The sequence below is a fragment of the Pseudogymnoascus verrucosus genome (assembly GCF_001662655.1).
Source record: "Pseudogymnoascus verrucosus strain UAMH 10579 unplaced genomic scaffold scaffold_26, whole genome shotgun sequence".
NCBI lineage: Eukaryota > Fungi > Ascomycota > Leotiomycetes > Thelebolales > Thelebolaceae > Pseudogymnoascus > Pseudogymnoascus verrucosus.
The window spans coordinates 44,336-69,155 of record NW_017263677.1 but is presented as its reverse complement, the minus strand read 5'-3'; the positions used below and the strand labels follow the sequence as shown (position 1 = coordinate 69,155).

The 24,820-nt window shown below is 48.5% G+C and overlaps 9 protein-coding genes across 9 annotated transcripts in view; 6 read left to right on the top strand and 3 right to left on the bottom strand.

Annotated features, from left to right (window-relative positions):
• Nucleotides 1-36: 36 nt before the first annotated feature.
• Nucleotides 37-951, bottom strand: VE01_06696 (uncharacterized protein; the record flags this gene model as incomplete). The annotated part of the gene is made up of 3 exons (XM_018276136.1): nucleotides 37-479; nucleotides 505-674; nucleotides 755-951. The coding sequence occupies 3 exons, from the start codon at nucleotides 949-951 to the stop codon at nucleotides 37-39; spliced, it is 810 nt and encodes a 269-aa protein (XP_018129767.1).
• A 1,988-nt stretch (nucleotides 952-2,939) lies between these two features.
• VE01_06695 (uncharacterized protein) lies at nucleotides 2,940-4,007 on the top strand (the record flags this gene model as incomplete). Its single annotated transcript, XM_018276135.1, has 2 exons — nucleotides 2,940-3,690; nucleotides 3,745-4,007. The coding sequence occupies 2 exons, from the start codon at nucleotides 2,940-2,942 to the stop codon at nucleotides 4,005-4,007; spliced, it is 1,014 nt and encodes a 337-aa protein (XP_018129770.1).
• A 1,741-nt stretch (nucleotides 4,008-5,748) lies between these two features.
• On the top strand, nucleotides 5,749-7,585 carry VE01_06694 (uncharacterized protein; the record flags this gene model as incomplete). Its single annotated transcript, XM_018276134.1, has 8 exons — nucleotides 5,749-6,072; nucleotides 6,118-6,350; nucleotides 6,395-6,620; nucleotides 6,664-6,809; nucleotides 6,852-7,019; nucleotides 7,063-7,312; nucleotides 7,358-7,385; nucleotides 7,428-7,585. The coding sequence occupies 8 exons, from the start codon at nucleotides 5,749-5,751 to the stop codon at nucleotides 7,583-7,585; spliced, it is 1,533 nt and encodes a 510-aa protein (XP_018129769.1).
• Nucleotides 7,586-8,306: 721 nt separating this feature from the next.
• Nucleotides 8,307-10,974, top strand: VE01_06693 (uncharacterized protein). The gene is made up of 2 exons (XM_018276133.2): nucleotides 8,307-9,556; nucleotides 9,605-10,974. The coding sequence occupies exons 1-2, from the start codon at nucleotides 9,155-9,157 to the stop codon at nucleotides 10,856-10,858; spliced, it is 1,656 nt and encodes a 551-aa protein (XP_018129772.1). The 5' UTR covers nucleotides 8,307-9,154; the 3' UTR covers nucleotides 10,859-10,974.
• A 2,370-nt stretch (nucleotides 10,975-13,344) lies between these two features.
• VE01_06692 (uncharacterized protein) lies at nucleotides 13,345-14,607 on the top strand (the record flags this gene model as incomplete). The annotated part of the gene is made up of 2 exons (XM_018276132.2): nucleotides 13,345-13,593; nucleotides 13,714-14,607. The coding sequence occupies 2 exons, from the start codon at nucleotides 13,345-13,347 to the stop codon at nucleotides 14,236-14,238; spliced, it is 774 nt and encodes a 257-aa protein (XP_018129771.1). The 3' UTR covers nucleotides 14,239-14,607.
• A 1,127-nt stretch (nucleotides 14,608-15,734) lies between these two features.
• Nucleotides 15,735-18,072, bottom strand: GAP1_3 (glyceraldehyde-3-phosphate dehydrogenase 1). The gene is made up of 2 exons (XM_059463826.1): nucleotides 17,476-18,072; nucleotides 15,735-17,423 (listed from the first exon to the last, which is right to left on the bottom strand). Exons 1-2 carry the CDS (start codon nucleotides 17,783-17,785, stop codon nucleotides 15,868-15,870), a joined length of 1,866 nt encoding a protein of 621 aa, XP_059319648.1. The 5' UTR covers nucleotides 17,786-18,072; the 3' UTR covers nucleotides 15,735-15,867.
• Nucleotides 18,073-19,936: 1,864 nt separating this feature from the next.
• On the top strand, nucleotides 19,937-20,392 carry VE01_06690 (uncharacterized protein; the record flags this gene model as incomplete). The annotated part of the gene is made up of 2 exons (XM_018276130.1): nucleotides 19,937-20,164; nucleotides 20,267-20,392. 2 exons carry the CDS (start codon nucleotides 19,937-19,939, stop codon nucleotides 20,390-20,392), a joined length of 354 nt encoding a protein of 117 aa, XP_018129773.1.
• A 452-nt stretch (nucleotides 20,393-20,844) lies between these two features.
• Nucleotides 20,845-21,490, top strand: VE01_06689 (uncharacterized protein; the record flags this gene model as incomplete). The annotated part of the gene is made up of 3 exons (XM_018276129.1): nucleotides 20,845-20,894; nucleotides 20,958-21,184; nucleotides 21,393-21,490. 3 exons carry the CDS (start codon nucleotides 20,845-20,847, stop codon nucleotides 21,488-21,490), a joined length of 375 nt encoding a protein of 124 aa, XP_018129699.1.
• Nucleotides 21,491-24,634: 3,144 nt separating this feature from the next.
• VE01_06688 (uncharacterized protein) overlaps nucleotides 24,635-24,820 on the bottom strand; it is a 1,285-nt gene continuing 1,099 nt past the window's right edge. The window contains exon 3 of the mRNA XM_059463825.1: nucleotides 24,635-24,790. Within this exon, the coding sequence (XP_059319644.1) occupies nucleotides 24,741-24,790 (50 nt within the window). The 3' untranslated portion in view covers nucleotides 24,635-24,740. The remainder of the gene's footprint in view (nucleotides 24,791-24,820) is intronic.

The following is a 24,820-nucleotide window of genomic DNA, read 5'->3' as shown; positions in this document are numbered from 1 at the left end:
CTCGAATTTTGGCCAACTACTTCATCTCGTACTCCTTCAATGCCCCTCACCTCTCTTCAACACGTCCAACTCGTCCCTCAATTCCTCCGACTCCTTCTTCAATTCCTCCAACTCGTTCTTCAATGCTTCAAACACTTCCCTGATCTCGTCCCGCGCTATATCAAGCACCTTTGATCCCTCCGACTCTTTTCGCGTCTTCTCCACCTCCTCCGCCTCGTACGCCTTCGACGCCACGAACTTGTCCAGCACATCTTCAATCTCCTCTATTCCAAACTTCTGCAATCTCTCGGCTAGAATCTCATGGAAGAGGTCTGTTCCCCCCTGCGTTCCGTCCACCAATTCCTCAATCAATGCCGATCTCACCGTCTCCATCCCATTCAAGAACTCCCGAAGCTGGTCTGATTTCGCCGCGAAAACTCCGAAGATCCTCTCGATAATCCACAACACCTCCGACCATTTCTCAGAATATTCCTTCATATCTTTCCGCATGTCATAGGAACCGACCACTTCCGCCCATATTCCGTAGATATTCCGTAGAGTGTCTCCCCGCATTTTCCTGCATGTCATATGAACCGAGAACTTCCATTTCCTGATTGTTCACCTCGTCCACCATCTCCTCCTCCTCCTCCTCGACCTCGCTTGGGGCCTTCTCGCTATCGCTCTCAGCCTCCACGCTATCGCAGATCAGTAGCATCTCAGAATAAAGACGGGAGACAAGCGCTTCCGCCTTGTCGGCTTCAGCCTCATTGCAGACTAGTTCTTCCCTGATGATCTGGCGATGATCCAGAGGGGAGTCTCGGAGGTTGTGGCGTTGTTTGAACCCACGTAGTTGTCTTTGATGGAGACGTACAGTTCCGAGATGGATTCTCTGATGCTGTCCAAAGTCTTGAACCGGACATTGTCTTTGTGAAAGAAATTAAGCTCTTCGCTTCCTGGCTGTTCGGTTTCCATCTTGAGGTCTCCGGTGGCGTATTACCGATGCTGGACGGAAGGGGAATGTAGAAAGGCGTTGAGGGAGTATGACTTGAGGGAATATGTGGATGTGCTCTGGGACGGAGACTTCGTTGATATCTGAGGGACAGGATCGTGGTGCTCATATACATGCCTAGCAGATAGCAAACCTTTCTTTATTCCTTTGGCTGAGAGTGTTTGGTTTCGACGTTGATAGTCTCGAATAGAGGAGAATAGAAAAGTATGTGCGGTTCCATAACAGACTGGCATGTGTAGCGGCAGAGATGAGATATTGAAAATGATAAAGAAAACGAGCAGTCAGGTTAGGCTGATTTACTCCAATTTGAGAGAAGAAATGCGCCTGGATGCTGTCTTGAACGGCCATCCTTTTTGGGTACTCACAGTTGTGCTCAAGGTAGGCATTGTCATGATATGTCTGTGTCAATTGTAGACAGTCGCAGTGCAAGCAATATATACTCCAGAACGGTTTCATGCCATGGAATAAATTTAGTATCCTAACCGTTGGGCTGAGGTGATTTTGATAAAGAAGGTCTCACACATTTGTCGCGTCAAGCTCATGAAGCTGACATCAACAACAAATGAAAAGAGTATGGATGGAAAAGACCCCGGAATATTCTCGATACTTTCGATAGGGGCGAAGATGTTGTCAGATTAGATCAAGTTACTCCTTCACGCGACCACGATGTAGAGCAGAAACCGCAAACGCAACGTCGGGCTTCGGACTCAGGTGGTCTCTGGTAGGCTCTTTGTCATCATCACTCAACGGGACCAGGATGAGACATGGAATGTGAAACACAGAAAGAGATGGGTGGGAATCATCGCAGATACCTATATTGATGCAGGCGGATAGCGACAGCGACAGTGGCAGCCTTGCTGACGCGGGAAGTAAGGGCAAACAAACGCGCGTTCGGCGGCGCAGATCGCGTCGCGAGGTTCTTTGTTTTGGTGACAGTAGTACACAGTACAAGATATAGAAACCGACAAAGGCAACTTAACAACGATGCAATAGAGAGAGATACTTTGATGATGACGCCATTGTCGGGATATAAAATTGGGTATGATATGGTTTCTGTGAATGATGATTGTTGATAGATGAATGGGGATGAAATTAGCCTCTCCCCTTGTAAAAATAAGATGGTGACGTTCGTGGGTAGTTGAATCGGCGTTTAACCCAAAGTAGCCTAAAGCGCAGGATCCCGGTCGATGGTCGCGTCGGACGTCCCTAGCATATAATAATGCAGCACCCTCCCCGCTCCAAATCAACCCAAATCACAAAAAAATCTCTGGGAAAAACCGGAAAATCGGAAAATCCACCCGCCGGCAAGCGTGCACAGCCACACCAATACCACGCTAATACCAATACTACATCAAAGAACATCAAAATCATCACCTCAATCAACAACCAATCACGTGCATTATATTTACCCACCAATCACCAATCACCAATTCTCAATTTACACACCGCCTGAGAGAAAGGAGTGAATTTGGAGACAGTTGTGCCGCTTTTTAACTCTATTTTAATTTTATTCTTGTTTTTCGAGTTTCTCAGGCGCCACACGGACATTTTTATTGACGTCGGCGCGCACAGAGAGCGGGTATCGTCAGACAAGACACTTTGAGACCCAGCACAACCGCGACGGCCTCAATTGGCATGTCGAGACGCTGAGGGCAACCGCGATTGAGCAAAATCATTTTGCCAACCCCCAGTCAGCCAGTACGATTGCTGTTACTGTACTGAACTGAACGAACGTACTGGACATCATCTGCTCTTCCACACAATCAAACAAACCCAATATACCCTACCCGCGTCAGCCACAGCAACTTTGAGCTGCATTAGCTCCTGCGCACCAGCCACCCGCATCTCCACTCCGCACCACCCACGGACGCGTTCTTTCTCACTTTTTGCGGGTTCGGGCCTGACTGCCTGCCCTGCCGCCTTTGCTTCGCTCTCTTCTCCTTCCCCCAATATGCCGGCCGACGGTACCTACGCACCGCAATCTCCCGATCTCTCATCCTTTCAATCCTCGACAACGACGCCCGTGCAGCAGCACCGTCCGCACCAACAACAGCAACAGCACCACCACGAACCCCAGACCTCTACCTACACGCCCCGCTCACCGCGACTGCCGGACTTCACGAGCCCCCAGAGCAACAACGCCACGGCCCAGCGCAGCAGCATCTCGTCCAGCTCAGGCTACCAGGTTCCCCCCTCGCCGCAGCAGTACCAGGGCTTTGGAGACAGCCGCCGGAATTCCAGTTACCTGCCGCCCATCCCAGACCTACCGCCTACACATACGTTTCAGTCACCGAGAGGGCAAGGGCAGTACACCAGCCCGGCGTACCAGGCTCCGACAGTGCCATATTCACAAGCGCACTCGCCGCCGCAGAATTACTCGCGGCAGTCATATTCACTCCCCCAACAAGCTCTTACTTATCAACCACCGCCGCCGCAGCCACTGCAGCAACCGCAGGCGCCGCACCAGCAACTACACGAACAACTTCACATCAAATCCGAGACCAGCGACGACGCGATGACAGGACGCGTGAAGCGTGAGCGCGTCGCCGCCGCACCTGGCATCAGCGAGGATGTCAAACCGCACCTTGGAGCCAGCCAGGGTATTGAGATCAAGACGAAGTTTCCTGTTGCGAGGATAAAGCGGATAATGCAGGCTGATGAGGAGGTGGGCAAGGTGGCCCAGGTCACACCGGTTGCAGTTTGTACGTGCTCCACTACCCCCACCGATGAAATACAAGTGACTAACACCCCACCAGCTAAAGCATTGGAACTCTTCATGATCTCCCTCGTCACCAAATCAGCCTCTCTGGCGCGCAGCACGAACTCGAAGCGCGTGACCGCCGTACACCTCAAGAAAGCGATCGAGGCTGATGAGCAATTCGATTTCCTTAACGATATCGTGAGTAAGATCGCCGACGGTCCTGACGCAGGACAGGGTAAGCGGACGAAGGAGGAGGAGGATAACAGCGATTCGGACGAGAAGCCGAAGAAGAAGGGGAGGCGGAAGAAGGGGGAGTAATGCGAGGGGTCAACAATGGCTATGGAATGAGCATGTTGAATGGACAGGGTGGAATGAGGCACGCACATGGAAGCGGCAGTCCGTGCATCGAGGGGGGTTGATTTTTGGGAGGGTATGGCGTTGGAATGGCGGTTTGGAGTGCGGGCGTTTGAAGAAGGATAGATCATTTTAGGGGAGGCCGAGGTCAAGAAATCCAGCACGAAGAGAATTTAGCATCACTACCACCGACAGCGGTGCGGCGGGTAGAAACGGACGGAATATGAACTGCGCCAGGTCCGCATACCAGAGACACTCACTGTTCACAACATGTATGTAACGTCCCATGGCTGATCCCAATAACACGATATCGGTGACAAGAAGGGGGGTGGAAATGAATGAATCCCTCCCCTTTGCCTATTCCGTTACGCAACATCGATTTTATCTCCGATAGACACGCCCAGCGCCATCGCCCAGCTGTGCAACACCATCGAACCCCCCCTGCCATCGACCGACATGATCTATTATCCCCTCTCTCACCGCATCAGCTTCCTCGCGTTTACCTACCCTCGTTTAGAATCACGCAGAAACAGCAGTATCACCGAACCCGCCACGGCGGCAGCGAATTGGAAGCTGGGTCGGCCCTCGCTTATGTAAGCTGCCTATGCTCGAAGTGCGCATTTATCGACCCCCTTACTTCCAGGCCGCGAACGCCTCTCAGCTTGACATGGCAAGAGGGGGAATGCGACGAGGGGATTGCTCTATTGGGATGGATTGATCCTTCGCTTGGATGGAGGTTAGGTCACACGTCACCCAGTGGCCGTGGTATTGGTTCGGGTGGAACGGGGTCGGGCCATTCCATCCCCTCCGTGGTGGTGGTGGAATGCTTGGGATGCACTCTGTGCGACAGATGGGAGGCGGTCTGCGGGCGCTGTGTGATGCCTCGTGTCTTTATTTTATTGTTTTGGGGCGAGAAAGGACGGTGAGGTGCTGAGGCAGAGTCAGGATGAAGGCAGGGCAGTCGGCGTGATGGTGGTCCGACTGAGACTGATGGACCGAGTCGGATCGACGAGAGAGATCGGACGATCTCTGCACGCCGGTGGGGTGTTGGTCTTTGTCACGAGGCGGGGCGTCCTAGCGCTGCGACGGTGGCGTTTGGGGTGCGTGTGTATGTTCTGGATGAGACGTTATGGATTGCCGGGAGGGGAAGAAGGTTGTTTCCTAGTTACGATGCTACAATGCGGTTGGAGAGTTACAGGTGCTTTTCTTTCTTCTGTTGTCCGGATTCCCAGGCGGGGGATGGTGCAGTGCACGGCGCATATGCCACGACGGGTCGCCCAGATAGGTGCTGTGTGACGTGTCTCTGAAGTTGAGAGGATGGGAGGAGATGTTATTGGATCTGTTTGATGGCAGACTGGGCGAGATGAGGATGTTTGTGTGTGACGACGTGTATTTTATTGAACGGACTGAAGTGGCGACTGGTAGCCAATGACGAACTTGGGTTTTGCTGCTGGGCTTGATGGGATGAAGTGAGTCCTGGCTGAATATCACACCGTCCTTCAGAGCTGGAACTATGGTATATTGCCTTTTGCCGGATAAGACAAAAGATGACAATTGGTTTGCCCCTTCACTCGTTGGAGTCTGCCCCTCGTTTTCAGCTGAATATATAAAGGGTGGTGTGTCGGGCTTTACATTAGAATCAGGTCTATACTGTACTATTTGTTTATCCAGCTGAATTTATATCATTACTTTCATACATTTCAACATGCTGTCTACGGTCCAGGAGATCATAGGCCTCAGGGCGGCCCAACTCTATATCGTTATCTTCGTTTTTATTACCGTTTGCTATTCTGTTAGCTGCCTATTCTCATATTTCCGTCCTCACCTGCGTCAACTCCCCGGCCCCTTCCTGGCCCGCTTCACACGCCTGTACAAGGTGTATATAAGCCTGAAGGGAGACTCGCATATCGAATACCAGAAGCTCCACGACAAGTATGGACCTATCATCCGGACTGGACCCAATGCTGTCTCCATCGGAGATGCGGCGATGATTCCTGAAGTCTACCTTCAAGGGAGTTTGTATCAGAAGGTATGCTCCAACTCTATTGCAACGACGAGACCTAACAAGATGCAGTCGAGTTATATTACTGGCTTCACGTTCACAATCGACGGGCAGTCGATGGAGAATATATTCACAAGCCGTGATGCCGCCCAACACAAGATCATGAGGTCGTCAGTCGCGGCCAAGTACTCGTTGTCATCCATGCTTCAGCTGGAGCCGCTGTTTGATAAATGTATCCCCCTCTTCGTTGCCCACATGGACAAACGCGCAGGGACCGCAATTGACTTTGGAGAATGGTTGAGCTGGTCAGTACGTTGGTTTCCTATTGAGTTAATACTGATACGTTTAGGTTTTCGTTCGACTTGACTGGTCTCCTCTCATTCCAAGAGATGTTCGGTTTCATGGACCAAGCTCGGGATATCAACGGCGCGATCGGGGCGGGATGGGCTACCATGACCTATGGAGCTATAGTTGGACAGTTCCCTGCAGCCCATAAATATCTATTCGGCAATCCAACCCTCGTCGGAATTCTCGATAGGATCTGGGAGAAGAACCCGATCAACATGATTCAACAGGTATGCATGCCTTCGAGGGGTGTATCGTTTGCTAACGGAACAGACTGCGTATGCTGCAATGAAGAAGTACGACCTTGAAAAGCCGACGAACATGCGCGGCGACCTCCTTGAGTACCTGCGTCAGAAGCAACTCAAGGACAGCACGATCATGGACGAGAGGGAAATTATGAACAATATTCTAATCTTCTTGTGAGTGGTTCGCCATTATACCAGTGTGCGCTAACTTTGTAGTATTGGAGCCGTTGATACCAATTCCACTGCCCTCCGCGCCATCTTCTACTACCTTGTCAAGACTCCACGCACATACGTAACGCTCGTACAGGAGCTTCAGGATGCGGATGCGAAGGGTCTCCTATCGGACGTTCTGTCATTTCAAGAGGGGCAGAAGCTCCCTTACCTGTACGTCCCCTTTCGGGTTGGTTGACGCGACTGACTTCTGCAGACAAGCCTGTATCAAAGAAGCGATGCGGATGCACCCTACTGTCGGCAGCCCATTTGATCGCGTCGTGCCCAAGGGCGGCGCCGTTCTCAACGGCCAGTTCATTCCCGAAGGCACGGATATTGGAATTACGGGTTGGGTCACACAGCGCGATAAGGCCGTGTTTGGAGCGGATGCCGACTTCTTTCGCCCGGAGCGATGGATTGAGGTCGATGAGATGCAGGTGAGGAGGATGGATAAGAATATGCTTGCCGTGAGTAGTTCACTCTTTGTGGGGTTTAGCGCTGACAGTGTGTAGTTTGGGTTGGGGAATAGAAGTTGCATAGGTAAGTTTTTGAGGGCTATGGGGATTTTTCTAACTTGTGCAGGTAAACATGTTGCAATGATGGTTCTCACGAAGACAGTCGGGCAGATTGTGCGGAATTTTGATATGGAGTGGGCGTCGGAGAAAGAGGAGTGGGATACCACGTGCAGGATGCAGGTCCGGCAGACGGGGGTGGTTATGCGGTTGACGAGGAGGGGGTAGGGGGAGGATGGGGGGAGGGGGGTGATATGATGTGCCGGATGTAGGCGTATGTTATGAGATTGACGCGGGGGGATAGGGGATGGGCGAGAATGGTGGGATTATTCGGTTAACGCAGAGGGGATGGGATGCGACGGGTGATTATGCAGTTAACGCAGAGGGAGGAAATTGTTATAATTATATGCATTGCTCTACCTTTCCTAAAATAGCACCTACCCCTTCCTCTCGGTGCGGTTCTTACCTCTGATGAATTGATTATCTTGAAGCCGCTAGTTGGAAAACGTATGGGCAGAGACAGAGCTCTTCGAATAGACCTTCTAGCCCGTTTCAAAACGGAAGCCATGGGATTGGTTTCAAAGAGTAGAATGTATTGTAAAAAGGTGTTATAGGTTGTACAGGGGTAGATCTGGGGTGTCACTGTCAGTATACACGGTCAACCATAGCCTAGCTGCGCACTCTCGAGCTCCACCCCACTTCTAGTATAATATCGGACGACCTTTTCTACGTCACTTAGTCGTCTCAAATCTACACCTGAACTCAATCTACACGTACTTATGTGACTTGGCTGTTCGTTATCGCTGGCTTACTAGCCAAATTGGGAGATTTCTTTGGTGGCGTTTGTGGATGGGACGGGTCGCGTTTCGCGTCCGCGCTCCGGTACGGCGGCTATATGCACGTATGCCAATTAGGACATTTCTTAAGCAGACCCGAGAGTTGCAGTGCACAGGTTTAAGTGGAAGTTACGCCAAAACTGGCTCGTCTCTAACAGTGGCCTATATTAGTGTCTAACGGTGGGCTCTGTTGGTCTATGGATGCTGGGACGGTAGGTTGACATTGATATCAGCGGCCATTCGCTGTACGTACAGTACTGTACAAATGTCGCGATGAGGAGAGCCTGGCTGTGGCTGGTGCGGCCAGGCGCCACACTAAGTTGTCTGGTCAGCGCATGTAAAGTCGAGGCTAGCCTTGTAGGTAGGAATCGCTCTGGGAGAGTTTAATGTGGCTTCACTCGTCACTCTCGTTGTCGCGAGCCTGAGAGGTGTTGGAGGGTGCAGGGCGAGCTATGATACACTGACAAGGGGAGGGAGGGCTGTGTGCAACCACTACAGAGGGGAACACTGCCTCGCTTGTGTGGCGCTTGTAGGTGAAAGGTATATTCCAGGCTGTTTTTGCGTAAGCGAAGGGGTTGAGTTCTGAATTCGCTGTTGGTTATGTGGCTGGGGTTTATGCATTCGTGGTCTTCGGGGTTGGTGACTGGCTAGTGATATGTGTGTCTTGCTCTTCCCGGGTTAGAGTTGTTGGAGAGAGCCCTAGGGGCCTATTTGGCTTGCTTTGTTGCGTATTGCATGAATGGGAGGTGCTCCCTTCGCTGGAAACACTCTCTGTCGGTTGGTGGCAGTGGTTGGAAACATGCTCCTGCCAGGCTGCATTGGCCAGGGGTGAGAGGCCTAGTGCTCTAGGGTTAGAGAGATATATATAAGATAGAGTAGCACAGAATGTGTTGCTACTGTCCAGGCACTTGGTCCACTTGGTTTACCGTGTTATATTCCGATTTATATTCCGATTTACATTATGGGCGATTGGATCCTCAGGCCGCTAGAGCGTCTAGATAGTTGGGATGGCAAGTGCCTGTGGTATAAAACGCGAAAGCTTGGTGGCAGAGAGCAAAGGTGCTCTAGGAAGTTGAAAGCGCGTGATGGGGATAGAGAACAGATCCTGGCAAATGTGACAGAGCTCGTTCAGGAAGGGAGTCGACCACGAGACGATGTTTTGCGAGAACTAGCAGGGCTGATGCTATGTCCCGCAAACCACCGCAGTACGATCAATCAACAGTTACTTTGTGAGCACTGGATTGCACGATGGGCCGAAGATCACATCGATGAAGATGACTCAGATGGAAGGAGCGATAATGGTGATGAAAATGATCAGAACCACGAAGATGACTATTTTCCATCTAATGACCTAGATACCCAGGTAAGCTCCCACCATGCTGCTACCTGCTTTCAAACTAATGCAAGACAGGAACACCCGGATATAGATGACTTCGAAGACTCCGCATACTTCTCCGACGACAACAGCAACTCATCTGTCCATTCAGATATCTCAGGCGGCAGCGCGGACCTCGAAATATCTACCTTACCTCTAGATCAAGACGATGATCCAACCCACCTACCATCCTTAACAAGCACTTTAGCCCCACAGCCAGCTGCAACCAACAATCCTCCCGCCATCCCTGCACATATTCGCTCCTACAGCCCCTACACCACCCATTCTCCACAAGAAATATCCCGCGCGCTCCAGACCAAACTCGAACAGGCCCTCAGCCCCGCAGAAATCTCGGGCCGCATCATCTACGGCTTCCGTGAGGTGATAGGGAGCCCATATATCAAGATCGGCATCACGAACGACTTCGGCAGGCGCCGTGGCGAGCTTTCCCGCGGGTGTGGATATAGATGCGAAGATCTTGTATTCCAACTAGAAACAAGGCATGCAATGAAGGTGGAGCATTTGGTGCAGAAGCATCTTGCTGCGGCGAGGCGGAGAGAGGATGTGTCGAGGTTTGTGGGCCAGGGGGGCTGTAATATACATATGACGCATGTTGAGTGGTTTGAGGTGGGGGATGAAAGGGTGGCGGAGGTGGTGGAGGGGTGGGTGCGGTTCATGAAACTAAAGCCGTTTGGAGAGGTTGGTGATGGCGAGGCTTGGGAGCTGAAGAGAGAGTGGAAGGGAAAACTTGGGGAGGTCGAGGCGGATCACGAGGAGGGGGATAGGTGGCTCCGGTGGTTAGAGAGGCACGCTCCTGCTACGACTTCGGACACAAACCTGGTCGTAAGCGTGGACGTGACAGAGGACGAAGGGGTCGAAGAAGTGGTGGGAGAAGCGGCTGCTTTCGTTCCTGACTTCATCCGATCAACCACTAACGACGACTTTCTACCACCCTTCCAGCAGCCAACCAGCCCTACAGAAACTCACACCGCTTACCTCTACACTACATCTATACCGCCCTACCTTCCGCCCACTAACCCAGGGCTGCCGCAACCGAACCTGGTCACTAGCTTCCTATTCCACGCCCTACAGCTTGTCTTCTTTCTCACCATCGTGGGAAATATTTCATGCCAGCAGCTTGCTAGCCTCGTGCTACTAGGGTTTGCGACATTAGTGGCCCGGCAGAGTGATCGGGCGATGACAGGAGAGAGTGGAGATGTTTACTCGGGGGTGCTAAGAGGGGTATATTATCCGGATTTAACAGGAAGGCTAGCTGCAATGGATAGATAGGGGAGGCTAGGACTGTTAGAAGGAGGGTGGGGGATGCAGGTACGACAGACGGGGTGATTATACGGTTGACGCGGAGGGGGATGGGATGCAACGGGTGATTATAACGCAGAGGGAGAAAATTGTTATCCATTTATAATTTTATGCCTTGCTCTACCTTAATGTTTCCTAAAATAGACTCCCATTTGAGATAATATAAGGCCTGAATGTCGAAATGCTTATGGTGTTTCTCGCCGTTCGTTAAAACTACACCGAGAGATGTAATGTCCCGTACTCGTACTTCGATCCCCTACCTTATACTTACGATAAATGGCATTTAATTCTCTATCATGTGGATTCAGTCTATAGTCGGCGCATAATTCTACGTCATGTCGGATTCGGCAGGGCGAGCCCTATAGTCGGCACACCTATGATTCTCCATCGTAGGATTCAGTCGGGCAAGCCTATTCTTTTTACGATCGTAAAAAGAATACATTTGCCTCTTATATGTTTTTGATAAGAGATGAAACAAGTGCTCACCACACAGAAACTACGATAAAGCTCAAACAACCTGCTGTTCTTTTGGGGGAAGGAGAGTATGGCGCAGTAGGGAAACAATTTCTTATTATATGGCAAAATGTTGAGACTCAGAAGCAAAATCTTTACAGCAGGTCCACATTTGTTTCTTGGGATTTAGACATGGTCATTAGTGAGAATAATGGAGCATCTGTGTTGATTAAGGAACTAGAAGAGCTTGGAATATCTTTAATTCGCGATGCAGCTGTGGCTTTCTATCTTGCAGCAGATAAGCCTTTCGAAAAAGAAAACATTCATCGGTATCTGAAGCGGGATAAAGAGTGCTCACCTTGGCCAAAACTAGGGTCGGGGGTGGGGTGTAACGGCGTACCTTTTGGGAAGGGAACAGGGATTGATTTTGTTCTCCAAGATCTGAAGCACCCGATTGACATACTGCTAGACGATTGCACTACAAATCGGCGCGTGGCGAGATGTTAGGCTATTATTACTTCATGAAAAGAGGAGCCTGCAATATAGAGGGTTATTATTCTGCCGATGTAGAGTGCATTATAGGACAAAGTCTTTTCGATAAGGAGAGTAAGCAAGGCATGCTAAGACACGCACTACTACGAGCTTCAGAAAATAGCGACATTGGGAACAAGGAATGGATTGAGGAATGTCTTAATAAACTTGGCGACTTATATTATGAGGTAGTATAATACTATGAAAGGCTTTGCATGATGTGTTTGGATTTTGTTTTAACTCAATACTGTAATATACGTAGTAACGTGCGTCCCTGCGTGCCGAAAAACCCATCCTCGGCGACGATATCATTATGGAAAACTAGGCGCCCTCTCCCGTTAGCGGTGGTCGTCCCGGCCTATTATATAGGCTCCCTACGATCCAACTGAGATCCCACCCCTTGTCCCAATATAGTAAATTTCAGCTCGGATCGCACTTGAGGCTAACCTTCTTTGATGTAATCTCAGTTCAGTTCCCAGACGCCTTCCCGATTAGGTAACGGTGCTCGATTGCACTTGAAACGCGGAGTCAGAACCCACTAGCTCCAAATAGAGTTAAGTGAGTTCCGACTAGACGTTTCTATATTTGGCTAGATTCCTCATGGTGCTCGCCTATTGGCCATAGCAAGAACACGACGTTGAGGTCAAGAGTCTTTCGCGACCACGCGTCGCGTCACGTATCCAGTTCTGTCAAGTTTTCTTTCTGTATCCTTCAAATTATACTCCCTCTTGAAGTCGACACATTGTCCGGGATTCAAAGTGGATCCACTATAGTAGCCCTTCTGTCGATACCCCCCAGCCGCCATGGATATATAATGCTGAGCAAGCAAGTGAAAGCACGGTAATAAACGCCCACCTATATCGCCGCCTGTCTGTGTTTCGACCTCAGTATGTCTTATATGGCCCGTGTGACCGATTTTCGGTTATTAAAAACATAAATGCGCAAGTAACCTAACAGGCGTTTTGGCACAAACGACTATATATGAGCCAAACCTATCCTTACTTGTCGTGTCCGGGCAGTACAGTCCTATCCTATCCTTAATTGTCTGCGGAAACCAACCTATCCTATCCTGTACCATGATGCCCCGTCGGGGGGAGCCTAGCCTCCTACTTTCTTAAGCCCTGATTGGTTGGGCTTGGGTTTGAGCTAGAGCAGCAGTATGTCTGGCGTCTACTCGTCTCATTTCGCCTAAACCCTCAACCCCCCTGACAGTTGGGGCGTTCGGCGTTTGACGCCGGAGAGGGTTGCGGCGGACGCGACATGATTATTGCAGGGATTCGCTTCTTCAATTGATTCGCGTTTCGTCCTGTCACCTTTGGCCTAGCAAGTAGGCGCGTTAGGCGTACGACATAATTAAAGCTGTTGAGAGCAGTGTTAAGGTAAGTCTAAGTAAGCTATTGAATTTCAATTTTATCTAAGCCTTCTGGCTTTCTCACTATCTACCACCTTGTCCAACCCCCTCAAATTTTATAATGGATTTCCTAGAGTTCAATCCCAACTTCGGAGTTCTTATTTGTACCCGCTGCAAGTTTGCCCTTGCCCCAGGCACAGTTGGATCGCATCTTTCCAACTTGCATAAGGACCAGGTGACGCTGTCTGAGAGGAGGGACTGTATCGCGCTCTGGGCGAACAAGCCAATCCAGCCTGCGGAGGTCATCCAGCAGTTAGATGTTCCAGAAGATGCTCGGCCAGTCCCGAAGCTTGCCCTTTATAGCAACGGAGTTTGTTGTCTTCTTTGTCAGGAGCGGGCCTACATATGTGGGAGCGTTCGGAGCATGCAGGAACACCTAAAAAAGGCCCATGCATGGAGTAGTGGGTGTAAGGGTGGCCGCACATAAAAGGCAGACGTAGCCAAGGGGAGAGCAACTGCCTTCCCCACTGTTACTCTATCTCCTGTGTGGTACCAGGCATTCCACGTGAGCAACTTTCGACGCAACTTCCGAGTAGCAGTGCCCCTCGAGCTAGGCAACAGCGCGACGTCTAGCTCGCCTCCGCCGCCTCCTGCTTCGCTTGAGGGCCAGGTCGAACTGCAGTTGACAGAGAAGATGCGGGTGTCGGATGAGGCAGCTAGCTCAGTGCTCCAACGCCCACCAGAGCAGTCGGCATGGCTACAGACTACAGAGTGGGTTCGATACCTGCAAGGCCGTAACCTCGGAGCAGCAGCTTGGCTTATAGCCCTCCCGCACTCATCATCTAAGCCAGAGCCTGATCTTATCGCCATCCTAGACTCCTTTGACAGGCTAGTTGAACAAGCGCGCGAGTCTATAAAGCAAGGCAAAATCAATGCCTTTGATCAGCAGCGTATCAGCAGCTTCCTCCGCTCAGGCTCACGGACTTCAAAGGCATCAGATCGCCCTAGCCCATAGATTAAAGGAAGGCACATACAGGACGTATAAGAAGACCTGGAAGCAGCTGCTCTGCTTTGTCTTCCGCATGGTATACCAGGGACAGCAGCCAGCCTTGCACTGCCTCATACTACCGCTCGTTAGAACCTCTATCATTCTTCTTCTTTTCAGAGTCGCATCGGTTATCAACAGCATCAGGATTGCCCTCTACATTATCCTCGCTTTCAATACAGGTGCCTGCCTAGGGCCTTGGCTTGCCCTTATATTCATGTGCCCGCCTAGGTCGGGCAATACTTCAGGAGCTACTGTATTCAACGGGTTATCGTGTCTGGATCCCTGGCAAGCTGCTATAGTCTACGTCTTCATCGTTACGTCTAACATGTTTACCGACCTCTTGGTCTTTCCCATTCCATGCGTTCTTGTATGGAGATTACGGAATACAAAACTTCGGTCCCGGCTGGCCGTCGTATTGTCTTTCGCACTAAGTTTATGGTAAGAGAGTTTGAATTACCATTTCTTCCCTATCTCATGCAGTTTCATTCAGCGAAGACATTACTCACAAGTGTTACAATAGCGTTACTGCCATGGCTGCGGTGAGGCTCAAGCTCAGCTTTCAACGCATGCTTTATCACAAAACTAAGTCCGACTGGACATATACTATCATATACTGTCTCAGCCACGCTGAAAATAACGCCGCCATCATCGTCGCATGTATACCACTGCTCTGCAGTCTAGTTCCACGTTGGAGATCAAGTGGAGATAAAGAATCCGAGACTTCTCGGGAACCTAACAATAAGAACCCACGAATCCATAGAGAATCATTCTCCGCAAAGGGAAAGTGTTAGATTCGAGAGACGAGAATACCCTGGCACAGGATACGATAGTGAATAACGGCGACAGACAGCACACTAGTGGAATACGTTCGAACACCAGAAGCGTGCATGACGGCAAAGACCTAAGACCGGGCGCCGGAATTCCTATAGGATAGATGGGGGTATAATCGTGCCCCCACCCCGCCACCAACCACAGCGACGAACTGCAAGCTCGGGTGCGTCAAGAAAGTTAATGCATGCCTATCGAAATACTAGAAGACTAACTGGTTTTGTGTAGAAGGAGATCCTCGAGTCCAGTACAACAAGCTCAGCGCATCAACAAAAGTCAAGCAGTTCCTATCGAAAGTTCAATGGCCGGCTATGTGCGGAAGGGGTAAGCGGATTGCAGATTGGTCCTCTATAGATGCTGCCTAAGTTCAACTTTTGTTTTCTCTACTTTCAATCTATATAAAATCTCTACGTAACCCTCTCTATCCCTAGGATTCCATATCCGCTAGAAGAACCCTTGAAAATAATGAGTGCTAATTTCTTTCTACTAAGCATGACTTGCAAATCGGCTGTAAGATCTATTCCCTCTTTCTTTAGATTTAATACTAAAGGGGCATAGCTAAATGGACGGCTTTTAGCAGTCTCTTTTGTAGCGTGTCTGCAGGCGACTATTAGAACGACAACGATGTTTGGCACCTTGAACTCTGCGCTGAGATCCTCTTTGACGTTGACGTTGACTAAATTCAAATTGGTGCATTCAATAAAAATCATCTAATATCTAGTCCCATTCTGAAAATATCCGACACTTAAGCTAAAGCACGAATCTAACCTAACATACATATTTGTACGCTCTCTTCCACATGGGCCACGACCGCTTCTCCATCATCTCTTCCTCGATCAGCTCAGCAGTATCGTGCTCACGACGACCAGTAACCAAGTCCATATTGTGCGAGCGCATGAAGGGTGTCTTAAAGTAGAACTTATAAGGGAAGTAGCATAGCAACACCACGGGTGCCGCAAGATATGCTAAGAAGAAGCTCTCGGCTATCTCAGTGGAGGTCAGGCTCCCATAGCCAATAGGCCAGATGGCAGTCCAGAATTGAGCAACGAGCACAAGGCAGTTGAGGATAAAGCCGACCCAGGAGCCATAGACGCCGACTTGGGAGCGGAATGCGAGCTCGTCGAGGGAATGGCCTTGCTTCTTCCACCCAGCGCGGAAGCGAATGTGAGCTAGGCAAATGGAACCCCATGTAAAGATGGACGAGAGCCCAGCGAGGGAGTATAGCCAGTTGAGAGCGGTGCTGGAGGTTTTCGGTCCACCAGCGACGACGTAACCGAGGAGACCGAAAACCGATGCAATCCCAATGGAGACTATTGGGCGTCCTTTCCGGTCAATGTATGCCAGGATGCGTGGCGCTTGGTTTTGCTCTGCGAGAGCGGCCAGGGTACGGGATGAGCCATACACGGCAGAATTACCGACGGACAGAACGGAAATGAGTACTACAACGTTCATGATCGATGGCAGAACGGAGATTGAGGCGTTTTCGATGGCGATGACGAAAGGTGAGGCCTTGGCATCGGTAGAACCAGCGCCGAGGAGTCTAGAGTCTCCGTATGGAACCAAGAGGGACACGATGGTCAATGAGACCATGTAGAAGAGTAAGATACGCCAAAACACCTGCTTGATAGCGGTTGGGAGGGTCTTGCGCGGGTTGTCAGATTCAGCAGCGGCCAGACCAACAAGCTCAGTACCAGCGAAGGAGAAGGCAGCTGTGACAAAGACGCTGCAAAGGCCCTTGAATCCATTGTTGAAAGGACCAGAAACGATTGATCCGGGTGCGGCGTCGGGGTTCTGGATATATCCTTGGTAGTCTGGTAGGACGCCGTTGGGCTTCCAGTACCTGTCGCCAATATAGCCACCAACGGGGCCACCACCGCAGTTGAGGACTATACCCAATAGGATGAAGCCAATAACAGCGATGACCTTGATAATCGAGAAGACGAATTCAGCCTCGCCGTATCCTCGCACGCCGAATAAGTTTATGGAAACGATCAATACGAAGAATATGGTGACCCATGCGGCAGAGTTGGTATCGGCAGCTCCTGGCCAAAAAGAGACAGTAATGGACGCGGCGACAATTTCGAGCGGAAGAACGATCAACCACAGCACGGCATAGTTCCATCCCATGGCGAAACCCCAAGCAGGATCAATGAACCGTGTGGAATACGCAGCGAAAGATCCGGCCACGGGGAAAATAACGGCCATCTCGCCGAGTGCCTGAACGGTGCAGAACAACATTATGCCAATGATTCCGTATGCAATGATCAGAGATGCGGGACCACCCCTGGAAAGAGCAGCGCCAGATGTAACAAAAAGACCAGTACCTAGGGACAGTTAGCGACGCCTCTTTCTCTAATCAATTCGGGTAGAACTTGCCAATTGAACCACCGATGGCAATCATTTGCAGATGTCTGCCCTTAAGCTTACGAGCGAGGCCAGAGTTGGCAGTGCGCTGCGCGGCACCCTCATGATCGAAACCGCCGTCCTCGGCCTTGTAGGTACGGGCTCCGCTGGAGGCGTTGGGGTCGCGTTTAAAACTGTCGACTAAGCGACTCATCATAGGACCCTTTTGTTGGTCTTCGACGTGGAGGGTTGCGGGTTGGCCGTCGCTGTTCACGCTCATGGGGGATGGTGCACCATAACCACCATCCTTCTCAGGATCGTCGTTGAAAGGTTTTGAAGACATTGTGCCTTGTCGTATTCTCCGAGTATTCGATATCCAACCTGTCAACCTTAGAGTGTGCGGAGGGGATTAGAGGGGATTAGTTTATAATAAGATGGTCATTCAAGAAGGATGGTTACATAGCAATCTGCGGGGAGGATGATCCACGACATGACAGGGAACAAGGGAGGGGAAGAAGCAAACCCCTGCCGGTTTGTACAGTACAGCAACAACCCGACTTGCCCAAATAGGCAGGCCGTTAGTACGGGAACGTTCGGCGTGGGCAACGGTGCATGGAATGGCTGGCGTGGATGGCTTCTAGCGTGGCATTAGCCGTCTGCACCTTTCCTTACCTGTAGACACTTCGAGTATATCACTCTGTGTTAGGTATACATGTCATGCCTGTCTTTACTAGTACTAAAATGGGTCTGGACCCTAACCTCCCCTTAACCTCTAGATGCTCCGAGGATATCCGAGTGAATACTAATAGTACATATACGGACTATAATAGGTAGTAGTAGGCCTGTATGTAACATTTAGCTTCGGCTTTTCTCCCATACCCCGCGTATTAGGCCTCTCTATACCCACACATATCTCTCCCCCGTACCCACAATGCCACAACCCCACAATGACACACACGAGGCCTCTGCCTATACGTACACACGCACGCCCTCCCGAATAATATTCCCCCCTTACATAGACTCTCTAAGTAGGCTCTCCCTATACAACGTTTGGAACGGCAACTACCATGGTAGAAAGAAGGTGGCCTTCGAGAACATGCGGTACTGTTTAAGCGCTTGATGGCCAACTTCTGGTCGACTGGCCGTTTAGTGGGGTTTAGTGGGGTACTGGTTCCAGGCTGTGCAAAGCTGTCGCCTTAGCGCCGTAGCCTCAACGCTATGGCCTAAGCAGATTCCGGAAGGAGCTAAGTATCAGCCAAGTGATTCTCGGTCTAATGGCAGAAGGAGCCAAGTGATTCTCATTTTAATGCTCACATCGTCATTTCTCGCTTTTAGAATCAACCAACTGTTTGTCGTTTGCAAGCGCTTATAGACCTTACTCATTTCTAAGTATAAGATGAAGTACTTATATAGGAAGGAAGAGTAGCGTTATACTATACATAACTTAGAAAGGGGGTAGTCCTAGTACTAAGGCAGGTTTCTTCTATAACCTATACTAGAGGAGTAAACTATGTTAATTAGGCTAGGGCTAAATATAATTATAGCCCTAAGAATTAGGTAGCATTATTTAACAACATCCTAAAACTAGTGTTATATAAAATAGTTTTACATATAGAATAGCTTATATAATAGTAGGAGGTATAAGTAATATAAGTAGAGCCTATATAGATAGGGTAAGAATAGGAATAATGTATTTTATATATAAGTTACCTACCTAAGTAAGGTACCTATTCTATTTTATACCTACTATACACTACATGTTGGCGATTTGGCAACTGTTTATGGCGGCATTTGCCCGCTGCTTTATGCGGCCTCTCCGCTCGGTTACCTACGCTAACTCCACGCTAACATAAATTTGGCTTGCCGCCTTAAGGACAACTACAATCACAATCGCGAAATTGGTTGCCCCCCGAAATGTGAGGGCCGATTTTCTAGGTAAAAATAACAAGGCAAAGTAACCCACGCAACCTACTTCGTGACCTGCTGTGACAGAAAATGTATATAATCTTACCATCTCACACTTACGCTCGCACTCCTTACTCGCTCTGTTAGCTCAGTGCTTTCAAGCAACCTTCTGGTTTACTTCACTTTACTGTCTTTTCTCTGCCGTCTTTACCTTTCACTCTTTTACTCATATCTTACTATTATGTATTCGAAGGACCTGCGTATCACTAGCCAAGTCCGACTCTTAGATCAGTGTAGGGCCCAGCTCATCCAGAACTATCCTCTAGCCAACACGGCCAGAGGATCGGGTTGTTATAGGCGATATCTGCAGATCCAAAGGAATATACGCTTCTTGGAATATCGAGCACAACGTCGAGCATAATCTCCTCCCAGCCTAAACGCCATAATTTGACCTCACAAACTGCCACTAATACACGCTATCTTCTGCAGCGACATGGCCAATCTACCCCCAAAACTCGCTCGACGCCACGCCTAACGCGTAGGGCTTCACAGTGGCCGAGGTGGAGTTCCTTCTATAGTGCTAGCAAACATGGAGGAACAACGGCGACTCCATGAACCGCGACTTCAAAAGAAAAAGATACATCGCCGCAAGCAATTACCATCTCCACATGCTGGCGATGAGCTGCGCCTAGATTCTGGCTACAACTCCCAGTCTAAAAGTAAATCTGATTCCGCTAAAGCCGTGTCCTACCGGCAAAAGATAGCAGATTTTAGTAAAGCAGGTGTTAATCTATCAAATCACAGCGACGATACGAAGGTTATGATAGCGAGGGCAGAGGAATTTTAGGCTCTGTAAGTCTTTATTAGTTAGCTGCGCGCATGTAGACGTCTTTGCTTACGCTTGCTTAGTAGGTTTTAGGCGAAGTTAAAGGCCGAGAAAGAAGCTGCTCCTAAGGGTGAAGATCTCGATTTCGTACTTGGCAAGAATCCATTAGAGGCCCTTACTAAGGGCAAAGCACCCATTTTCAAGGCATACCTCTGCTAGAGATATGAAAACTCACGCATAACGAAAGAATCCTCCATTGTAACGTACTAGAAGACCCTTAGCATGTTATATGCACAAGTAGCGAAGAGATATATGACTGACGACATTTTATTTGATATTCGTAACGTAAGTTGCCCCTTTTAGTACTTAGCTAGACGATACTAACTTTAAAAAAGTGGATCCCACAATATCTCGAACTTGATACGTCCGAAAAGGAAAAGTACGCGCTGTTTGTTGATGATCTATGCAATCTACAACATGGCAACTAGGTAGATGATACAGAGTTATATCCCCATGAACGACTCTAGGTACAAGAATCGTTACTTATGGATTTTAGTAGCTGTACAAGCTCAAGGCTAAAGGCTCTTGTTAGGAAGCGTCCTCTGCTCTATTTAGATATCACATTCCAACTATTCCCTTCTACGGTTAAAGAGAAACGGCTAATAATCGTCATGACTTTAAACCTTAAGCATATTAAAAGGTCTAGAGGGAAGTCTAAGAAGTAAGTGGTATCTATGTGTAGGAGCCAAGCTGCTTTGCCTCTGCAATTTACTAATTTAAACAGGAAGAAGTTTACATTCTATGAAGGGGAAGACCTATCATGTTGCGTAGTTAGCTTTATGCTAGCACTTGCTCTTACTAATAACGCGTTCAAAAACAAATTCAAATCTCTACGGGATATCTACAATCTAGTCGTCCCTCTAGACGCTAACCGCATTACTCTTAAATGGGACGACGAATGGGCAGAACGACCTGTCTTCTACGACGTTAAGGTCACTGCTAATGGAGTCTGTATTTCTAAGAGCAAACCTTTCTAGTATGCGAAGTATCGATATTACTTTGTTCGCCTTAGTCGAGTGATGGGATATGAGAAGGCGCTCGAGCTCTATGGCCTGTAGCGAGGTTTAGGGAAGGAACTAAATGGTATGATATTAATCCTTTTCATCTCTATTCTTCTATTAGTGTCTGCTGTCCTATTTGCTAATATATACTTTCACAGATGCACTAACCCCTAAAGAACGCAGACATATTATGGGCAATAGTAGGGATGTTTACAAGCGGTACTACATGCTAGACTTCGTCGACAAAGACTGCTAAGGCATCTATCTAGGCACACCACGACGAGACGATCTCATACGAAGAGTCAGCCGGCTAGCTCGTCATAGGAGATGCCCTTCGTGCCTTATAGATAAGCAGAAGCTTAAGATTAAAAGTCATCTAGACATCGTTAAGGCATCTGCTTTACGTAACACATATGGCCACGAGATCAAGCTGAAGGGCTACACCACGATTAAGGCAGCTTAAGGAACGAAGTTGTTCGAGCAACATAAAGAGGCGCAAGCTAATATAAACAATTTAAGACGCTAATTAAGCGACGAATTACTTAAGAAGACTATCAAAGAATTTCATATAAACGTCCACACTAAGGAGGTCAATCGACAAATGCAGGGTATCTTCCCTGCTAATGCTCTCACCGCCCCTCCAAAGAAGTACGAACTTAAAGAGCGAGCTGCAATTGTCAAAATGCTAGGCATGCCACTTAATGATTTAGATGAGGATTAGGTCATTGAAGTGCGGATTGCTTTCGTTGATAACCTAGCACTAATCTGCAACAGACAAGAATGCCCTCGCAAGTATAAGGGGCCGAAGTTAGAGAAGCAACAGCCGGTACATCTCTCTGATGTCTAGAAGCAGTATAAAAACGAGACGATTGTGAGTGTTTAGTAGATCCAAGGGCTAGATTTGACATGTGATCTCTGTAAGTCGGACGAGGAGGCTGGACCAGCAAAGAAGGAGAAGGTCTTTAAACGCATTGATATCCTCCGTAAGCACGTACGAACACAGCATCTTAACTTAGTGGCTTTAGATGCAAAAATTCATTGCCGTCGCGACGGATGTAGGGAAGTATTAACTGGTCAAATCAGTTATTTAAATCACACACACCACCGACACGGTTTATATCTTTAATAGTTTAGACTCTAACTGTCTCTCAATTGCTATTACCTTGCAATAATTAAGGAGTTTAAAAAATCTTTATGACCACTCTCATCGTGACTCGCAGACATCATCGTCAGTAACATACCGCACAGAACCGGCTTTCCTACACACAGTCTTGTGAAATATCGCCCCCCATTATTACTACCGTGGGGCTTTCCTGCTTTTAGTAAAGCTCAGTGCAAGGATAATGCTCCGATGTAACTTTCCGGTCCATGCTCTTGTCATCATCTATCGGTTCCACCTACTACCCGTCGTCGCTTTCCTCTATGGCGTGACGAATACAGTACTCTAATGAGCTAATAAATCCATACCACATAACACTAGATAACAGGATATACTTAAAAACAACCCAATTTAATTCACTCGATCTTTGTTTCTTTTGTTGCACCAGATTCAAATCGTGCCTTTAGCCACTCTTTTAGCACCTCTAAAGCGCAGACCCCAATTCCTAAGATCCATAAAACAGCCGGCTAAGGATAGCTCTTTTCAAGATCATAACGAACAAGGAAAACAATCCACCTAATAACGCTAATAGAAAGTGCTATGGAACCTCTAATAAGAGCAAACAACATCTCATCCAGCTCTTCTTTCAAATAGATTCCGTATCCTACATTAGATTAGCCCCTCTTCTAGTATAACGGTTCTAATCTCCTCTTAGGATATGCGTTAAGACACAGTCCGTCATCTAATATGTGCTCGGGTGTACTGTAAAAATGCAACATCACACTTAGTGGAATAGGTAAATCACCGTCTTTCAACTCCTACACTTCCTTAAAGTCATATTCCGATGTATCGGTTGGAATCTTGTTCTCTTTCAAGCCACCTACCACGGTTCTTAGGAAGAGCCGAAACTGTGCCCGTTAGCGTACAAAGACAATGTCATGCGGTAGCAACTTACCTAAACGAAGTAAATGCCTTTCAGCTTGATGAAAGCTGTCATTCTTTTCTCGCATGCTTTAAGATACCTTTCCTTTATCTCCTTAAATAGCTGCTGATCGCCATTGATAATTTTAGCGTGTACGCTCTTAGGATCTATCATAATATGGCCCACACAAGGCAGTTGGGATTCTCCGTGGATGCAGAGGTGGAGAAATCTAACTTCGTCCTTGACCTCTCCCTTAACAGCCTTAATCGGCCCTCCACCAGCGGATTCAAGTTCCATTTTAGAAATATCTTAGGTGTCACCCTATACACCTTGGTTCAAACTAGGTGCAGCGATACCCAAGTTCATATCTGCTCGTAAATTGGGTGACGTACCTTGGCCTGATTCTCGATGACTTCCAGCATATTTCCTATGCCCACTCAAAGCCATATTCTTCAATGCTAAAAGCAACGTCCTCACCCCGCTTTCGCGCCACGTGACAATTTCTGCTTTGATACCACTCAAGTTTATTCGATCTGCAACAGACTTGACAACTCTACGTTCCGATATATAATCGTCATAGGACCGATGACCACAATGACATGTCCATCGAATCCTAAATACATGTGGTGGCAACTCTGAAGATAGGAATATTGAGCATATACTTCGAAATGCATCTGCTGAAGAATTTGTAAGGCTGGAAATCATTGAATAATTCCAGCGGGTAGATCTTGTGTCCGAAACAGAGACGTCAGTTAACAGAGTTCTGTCAGTAGACAAAGAACCTAGTGGCTTCTTGATGACAATGTCGTCTAAGCTAAGTGACAATTTGCTGCCTTCAGTCGCGAGCAACTCGATTGCTGATTCATGCCCTGCTTTAGTGGCAAGGTGTAACGGGGTCTTGCCGTCATTGTCAGCCACGCTAACCAACTCTGCCGCTTTTCCTTCTAAGAGCAACTGAATTATAAATTTGTGTCTAGCTTCAGCGGCTAGGTGCAGCGGGGTCTTGCCTGTATTGTCGGCTAAGTTAGCCGACCCCACGCTGCCTAGACTAACAAGCAACCCAACTACCGATTTATGTCCAGCTTAAGCAGCTAAGTGCAATGGAGTCTTTCCATCATTATCAACTAAGTTGATTTGTCCATTCTCGTTATTTCCAGTTACCACCTTATAAAGAACTGTCCTATCCTCCCTAGTTTCTGTTCGGATATTGAGGAGCTGTTTAATAGCTTTAAGCAAGCCTAATTGTGCTGCTATATGAAGTGCTGTCTAACCATCCTTGTCCTGTGCTTAGATATCTACACCACTTATAAGGAGCTGTTAAATAGCTTTAAACGAGCCTAATTGTGCTGCTAGGTGAAGTGCTGTCTAACCATCCTTGTCCTGTGCTTAGATATCTGCACCACTTATAAGGAGCTGTTAAATAGCTTTAAACGAGCCTAATTGTGCTGCTAGGTGAAGTGCTGTCTAACCATCCTTGTCCTGTGCTTAGATATCTGCACCACTTATAAGGAGCTGTTGAATAGCTTTAAACGAGCCTGATTGTGCTGCTAGGTGAAGTGCTGTCT

Bases quoted from the DNA above. Each gene is read 5' to 3' on its own strand.
- VE01_06693 (XM_018276133.2), top strand. From the start codon at position 9,155: ATGGGCGATTGGATCCTCAGGCCGCTAGAGCGTCTAGATAGTTGGGAT. The intron at 9,557-9,604 runs GTAAGCTCCCAC...AATGCAAGACAG, and splicing joins CTAATGACCTAGATACCCAG to GAACACCCGGATATAGATGA.
- GAP1_3 (XM_059463826.1), bottom strand. From the start codon at position 17,785: ATGTCTTCAAAACCTTTCAACGACGATCCTGAGAAGGATGGTGGTTAT. The intron at 17,424-17,475 runs GCAAGTTCTACC...AACTGTCCCTAG, and splicing joins TGCCATCGGTGGTTCAATTG to GTACTGGTCTTTTTGTTACA.